At 41.3% G+C, this 7,317-nt stretch overlaps 1 protein-coding gene across 1 annotated transcript in view; it reads left to right on the plus strand.

Annotated features, from left to right (window-relative positions):
• Positions 1-6,274: 6,274 nt before the first annotated feature.
• Positions 6,275-7,317, plus strand: part of Shcbp1 (SHC binding and spindle associated 1) — a 97,558-nt gene continuing 96,515 nt past the window's right edge. The window contains exon 1 of the mRNA XM_023722892.1: positions 6,275-6,313. Coding sequence (XP_023578660.1) covers positions 6,275-6,313 — 39 coding nt within the window. The remainder of the gene's footprint in view (positions 6,314-7,317) is intronic.

Below are 7,317 nucleotides of genomic sequence, written 5' to 3' on the forward strand. Positions count from 1 at the left end.
GTTTTTTGTTGTTGCTTTGTTTTATAAGGATTTTTTTTTTTTTTTCAGTACTAGGAATTGAACTTGGGACCCTGCACTTGCCAGGCAGGCACTTATGCCACTGAGCTATCTCTCCCGCCCTAGCTATCTCCCTGACCCTCTCAAGTCTTAAGAAGGGGTTGGGTATTTGGTTCAGTGGTAGAACGCTTGCCTAGCAAGCTGGAAGTCCTAGGTTCAGTCCTCGGCACTTTAAACAAAAAAAAAGACCCTTCCTTAGGAATGGCTGTGACCTAGCATTTTTTAACTGGTGGAAAAAGTCCTGTGTAAAGACCCATTTTTACAAGAGTTTATATTAAAGTCCATTCTAATGTTACTATCCTAGTGCTATTATCTAAATAAATTCAAGCAAGAAATACCAGTAAATTTAGTAACTAGTTGAAATGCAAAATATACAAGAACAAAATATGAATAAAAATATCCCATTAAAGAAGTACCATAACCTTATAACCTTCCATGTTTTAACTTAGATTTACTCTCATTTTAGCTGATAAGTTGGGACCCTCACCCTCACTCGAAGGCTCACTTCCTTTTGGCCTCAAGCTGGGGTCAAACCACAAAGAACAACTCTTGAACCTGAGCTGGGGTAAAACCACAGATACTCTCCTTTTGTTAACATCAAAAGTCCCCCACAGACCAGGTAGCCCTGCCAAGATTAGCTCTACCTCAGCTGTTCCAGCCCGCAATCACCATCTTCAGAAAACCCCTTAAAAGCCCTGTGCTTTGCCTTGTTTACTGCTGTCTTGGTCTGCTAGACAGCCAGTGAGCTTGCTCCTATCTCCAATAAATCTTCTTCTCTCATCAGAATGCCTGGTCTTGTTGATTATATGGGCTCATACCTAGCATTAACAAAACTATATGAGACAAAGCATAAACAATTATAAGCAATGGACAAAGACATAACAAAATTTAAAACAAAAATTTGTTACCTAAACAAATCCCAAACCAGAGTCTATGAAAAAAAAAAAAAAAAAAAAAAGCAAACTCTTACCTCCATTGAATGATCTCGGTAAAAGACTTCCAAATGGTATTATGATATAGGAGGAAGAAACGACCAACCTGGTAGATATCTGGTATGAGTTCCTGTTTAAAATCAAAGAACGAATTGTACTAACAACAGAGGTTAAAAGCAGAATATATTTATTGGAGGAAGAAAGCTTCTGTTTGAGAGAGAGAGAGAGAGAGAGAGAGAGAGAGAGAGAGAGAGAGAGAGAGATCCAGATCAGTGCCAAAGATCCTGCCTTTCTGAGGGATTTTATAGAGCAAATCCATGATATGAGGCAGGTCCAAGGTGGGAAACTTGGTAAATAGTAAGGTGGGCATGAAGAGGACAAAACTATGTTCAGCCAATAAAATTATATTTGCTCATGTAAAATTGACTAAGTCAGGAACAAAAGGGAAAGCAAGTCACTAACAAGTGGGCATGGGGCTTGCTGGTTTGATCCCCAGCTCCACATGCTATACCAGACCTGCCCTTAAGGCAGCCTAAGCCAAAAACAACAACAACAACAACAACAAAAAAAAATAGGCATGAATACAGAACAAGGGCTTTTCCTGTAGGGGTTGTGTTAGTGACTCTTCCTGGCTTCCTCGAGGTGATAGAGACCGATTTAGAATATCAATTCCTGATATTTATCCTTATTGTTATAGGCAACTGAATTAAATAGAAATATTATAGGCAGTCAGATAGGGCTAGGCCTTCAGGGTGACAATATGGAAGACAAGATAACCTTGCAATTTTGGGAGAGACAGACACTCCCACTGTGAGCCAGACCTTAAGACAAAAGAGTAAACAAATACAGCCACATACTTCCCTAGGGATGAGCATCAGGGATTTATAATCACCTTGGGGAAGCCAGGAAGAGTCACTAACCCAACCCTCTACAGGATGGTTGTTCTGTATTCATGCCAGCTTGCTATGTGACTGGATTTGACCCATTGTTTTGGGTTTTTTGTTATTGTTGTTTTTTTGGAGTGGGTGGTACAGACTGAACTTGGGACCTTGCACTTACCAGGCAGGCATTTATTCCACCGAGCTATATACCTGGCCCTGGTCCTGGATTTAATCAACTTTACCTGAGCAACTGTACTTGTAATGTTATTGGTTGCCATAGTTTTGTCCCACCTAATGTGTAAGTTTCTATGTTTTCTCCTCACCTCATGGTTTTGCTCTCTAAAAATCCCTAGAAAAGACAGCTTCCCAGGCAACCTGCTTGGGTCCCCTTCTGTCCCTCTCTTGGACAGAAGCCTTCTTTCTCCCAATAAATATATTATGTTCTTAACCTCCATTGTTCCTAAAATTCATTCTTCAGTTTTGTAGAACACAAACTCATCCCAATCTTTCAGGTTGGGAGTTTCACTCCCCTATATCATTATAAAGTATGTGGGTGCATTTGTTTCATCTTTTGTCTCAAGGTTTGGCTCTCAGTGGAGGTGCCTGTCTCCCCCACAGTTGCAAAGCATCCTGTCTTTGACACTAGTTCCTTCAAGGGCCTAGCCCTATCTGGCTGCCTATATTTCTATCAAACTCAGTTGCCTACAACAATATTTTTATCTTTGTTGTTTCCTTGATTACATGCGACATTATTGTAGGCAGCTGAATTAGATAGAAATATTATAGGCAGTTAGACAGGGCCAGGCCCTCAAGGAGACAAGATGGAAGACAAGGTGACTTTGCAACTTGGAAGAGAGAGACACTCCCATATGGGCCAGACCTTAAGAGAAAAGAGGAAAGACAGCTACATACTTCCCTAGGGATGGGCATCAGGGATTGATATTCTAAATAGCTATCAATCACCTTGAAAGAGCTCAAATGTGTCACTAGCACAACCCCCAACAGGAAGAGACCCTGTCCCAGATTCATGCCCACTTGCTATGTGACTCACTTCCCCATTTGGTACTGGATTTAATCAATTTTACCTGAGCAATGGTGCTTGTAATTTCATTGGTTGACCATAGTTTTGTCGCACCTCATGCCCACCTAAGCAAGTTCCCATGCCTTCTCTACCATCTTAGACCTGCCTCACTGCATGGATTTACTCTATAAAAGTCCCTGGAAGAGACAGCTTCCCAGGGATAACCCACTCGGGCCCCCCTCTTGTCCTTCTCTCAGACAGAAGCTTTCTTTCCCTCAATAAATATATTCTGGGGCTGGGGAAATAGCTCAGTAGAGTAAGCCCTTGCCTGGCAAGTGCAAGGGCCTGAGTTTAATCCCCAGGGCCTGAGTTCAATCCCCAGTTCCACAACAATAAATAAATAAATAAATAGATAAATAAATAAATAAATAAAAATACATATATATATTCTTATATTCTGCTCATAAGCAGAATTTTGTTCCTAAAATTAATTCTTTGGTTTTAGAGAACACGAACTCATCCCAGGTATCTTTTAAGTTGGGAGAGCAGTTTTTCTGTGTCATTTGGAGGTTCCCTGTATCAACATCATTCCACGCATTTTATTTTGAGAGTCTTGCTAAGTTGCCTCAGACACCCAAGTAGTTGGGATTACAGGCATTTGCCATCATGCCTGACAACATTTCACCTCTTTATTGTCTGCCTGGCCTCCTTGAGCATGGAAATTTGAGACCTCTGTAAGCTATTATAAACAGCTAAGTTATTTAGAAATATTCCAGGCAGATAGGGCTGGGGCCTTAAAAGTTCAGTGCAGAAGAAAAAAAAAAAAAAAAAAAAGAGGAAAATTCACCCATATGCTTTCCCTAGAGATGAACAACAGTGATGGGTATTCTAAACAGGCATCAATCACCTTGGGGTGGTGGGTTGGCCAGAGAGCTCAGCAGACTAAAGCAGATGGACTAACACATCTGATTAGGCAGAGCACAACAGCCGGGTTCCATCCCTGCTTGTCATGCTGGCCCTGCCCCAGGGGCACTCTGAGATAGAGATTGAGACTGGGCATGGTGGCATGGGCCTGTAATCCCAGCACTTAGGAGTCTGAAATCAGGAGGATCACTGTGAGTCTGATCTGTGTAGTAAGACCCTGTAGACCCTGTACTAAATACATTTTTTTTGTTAAATCACCTTGGGGCAGAGACCAAAACTTCCTTAACCCACCCTTTCCTGGAAAGTCTTTGTCTCAAGTGCACTTGCTATGTATGTGACTTGCTTCTCAATTCAATCCCCATTTAATCAATATTTCCTAAGTGACTATATTTGTTGTAATCTTATCGCTTGACCATAGTTTTCTCCCACCTCACACCATCCTGTGATTTTTCTATATTACACAAGTGACTGTACTTGTAATTTTACTCTTTTTTTTTTTTTTTTTTTTTGAATTCTGGGGATTGAACTCAGATCCTTGCGTTTGCCAGTCAAGCGCTTATCCTACTGAGCCATCTCCCTGGCCCCCTGTACTTGTAATTTTATTGATTGATTATAAAGCCACCTTAGTGCATGACTTTGCTCAGTAGATCATCCTTGAGAAGTGGGGTTGGTGGGAAACCCACTTTTTGGGCCTCCTTCTGTCCCCTTGGACAGATGCTTTCTCTCTCAATAAATTCTTCAATAAATTTATTGGAGAATAGAAATGATGAATGGGCAATAAGAATAGCTTCTAAGAGACAGGAAGGGTCCCAAATGAGTTGCCCAAAGTTCTTCCTACTCTTTTTTTTTTTGTACCAGGAATTGAACTCAGGAACTTGTGCTTGGCAGGCAGATGCAGTTGCACTGAACTGTAACTCTGGCTCCTTCTTCCTACTCTTAACTTCCATTGTTTGTAGAATGTATTCCGTGATTTTAGGGAATATGAACTCAGCATTTCAGACATCTAGCAGGTTGGGAGTTATAATATTTTCCTTATGTTATTTAGATTATTTGGTGGTCATGTATCATATGCCCTATACCAGTACTACGAGCAACAGAAAGGGAGCAATTAGCTCTGGAGGCTGGTGGGATGAGGTGGGGCTGTAGTGACCCAGTAGAATGTGTGTCAGGGAAGATGGGATAAAGCAGGAGATGTGTGCTCACAGATGGGTTGCACTTAGGTTTGGCTTTGTAGTACAGTGAGTAGGAATCATGTAATCATTTGAGAATCTGAGCTAAAACCTTCAGTGTGAATGTATAAGCCAAAACAGGAGGGAAAAAGGGGGAGGGAGGGAAGGAGGAAGAGAGAGAGAGAGAATCAGTTCTGAAGACCTCTGAATCAAATGTGACTGTTGTCACTTGGGATTCATGATCTGGAACTCAGATCTCATCTGGCAGATCTGGATGCGTGGAGGGAATAGGAACAACTTTATTTCTAACAGATTCCTAGCCCCTGGATTAGATTTGAGCAATGTGGACAAAACTTCAATCTAGTGGGCCATGGGCCAGTTTGGTCTATAGAGTAAGATTTTTCTGGTTTGCATATTATCTAGATTTTTTAAAAAAACTGGTTGCTGATAGGTGTTTCACGTAACATCTGAATTTGGCCTTCTTGTTCATCATTCTGTGTTGTGCTGCTATCAGGTGGCTTGCTTCTAAAAAGTGACTTGCCAACTAAAGGGTTAAGGGTTCTCATCTTGCCTTCTGATGTTGAATTCCAGGTATTTATCTCAGACAAAGAGAGTGAAATGAGCAAAAAGCAGTGGCAAAATTTATTCAAGAAAGTAAAAGTGAACAGTGGGGAAGAAATAGGCTCTGCACAGTGAGCTTGGGCAGAGTAAATAGAAATAGAGGGTAAGAGCAAAGAAAAGCACATGCTGCATCTGGGAAACCCAGCATGGGATATCAGGGAAAGTTATGACAGCAATATCTTCATGGCTGGGTGTGTCCTTTATACTATCCAAATCTTGAGGAAACCCAGGAGAATTTCTAGTCCTGAGAGGAAGTTCTAGGATCCTGCACTTCATGCAGACATGAGGTCCAGGAAATCTATTGAAAACCTTGGGTTCTGATGAGCTTGGGGTCTGCAGAGCTTTGAGAACTCTATTGCACATGGGCTCATGGATCTTGTAGTAACAGGTCACACTTAGTTCCCCAGCCAACTTTCACCACACCTTAATCCATCTCAATATTGCTGAGTTTTATTTTACTTTTAGTATTTTTTATAATTGATATTAGCTTCTAAATTGATACTTTTATTACATGGTCACTGCTTACCACAGACTGCACATGATATCTTTTTGGGAATCATTTGGGTTTGAGGGGTCTAAAGAAAGGAAGAGGAACGAGGGCAGGAAAGAGTAGTTAGAGAATGAGAAGAACCAGGACTACAATGATCTAGAGTCCATAGGATGAACGGTATGTCATCAAGAGTCCATTTTAAAGGCTATAAGGAGAAGGTGAACAGGAGCTAAAAGGAGGGTCTCAGAGGTATCTGAGGATGGGTGTAGCACTTACATTCATAATCCCAGCATATGGTCATGAATGAGTCACAAATGACAGATTCAACCACCTATGAGGCTTATGGGGGACATCTAGACACAAACCATAACAGCTATAATTTGTGTAAGTAAAGAATAAATGCTGATTTAGGCTTGGAGATTAGAAGAGCTGTGTATAGTAGATGTTTCTCTGCCAGAAAGAATAGGGAAGGCACTACCAGGCAGTTTGGGTCTAGAGATAAACAAAGTATGAGGGTCAATATCTCAAGGTTGCAATTTGGCTTTTTTGGGAGGGGGAGCCCAGCTAATTTGGAACCTATACGTGATCACAGTGTGAGGACCCAGCAGTGGGCAGAGTGGAAATATTAAAACAGGGACTAGTGGATGATGCTTCATCATAGAGCAGGTAGCAAGCTGGTTGTGATGAACCCCTCCAAAGAGAGGAAATAGTAAGGCTGGCATTTTTTTTTTTTTTTTGAACCAGGGATCAAACTCAGGCCCTTGCACTTGCCAGGGAAGTGCTTATTCCACCGAGCCATCTCCCCAGCCCCTAGGAAATAGTAAGGGAGAAGAAGAAAAACATAACTTGGGATAAAAAGAGGGGAAATCAGCAATAACAAACTGTACAGGAACATGTGCTCCTGAAAGGTCTCCAATTAGAGGAATATTGTAGAAACCTTTGCTATTGTCTTAGGTGATTTTCTCATTGCTGAGACAAAATATCCAATATCCAAAGTTAAAGAAGGAAAGGTTTATTAAACTCACAGTTTGTAGAGGTTTCAGTCCATCATCAGCTGGTTCCAAGGCAGGGTGACTTCATGGAGGACAGTAATTGATGGCTGGCAGAAGACAGCAAAAGTAACAAAGGAGAAAGAAGACTCTTTCTGTCCCTTACATTGTATGCAGGCTACCCACTGTAGGATGGGTGTAGCACTTACATTCATAATCCCAGCATATGGTCA

The sequence above is a fragment of the Octodon degus genome, unplaced genomic scaffold (genome assembly GCF_000260255.1).
Source record: "Octodon degus isolate 3935 unplaced genomic scaffold, OctDeg1.0 scaffold00093, whole genome shotgun sequence".
NCBI classification, from domain to species: Eukaryota; Metazoa; Chordata; class Mammalia; order Rodentia; family Octodontidae; genus Octodon; species Octodon degus.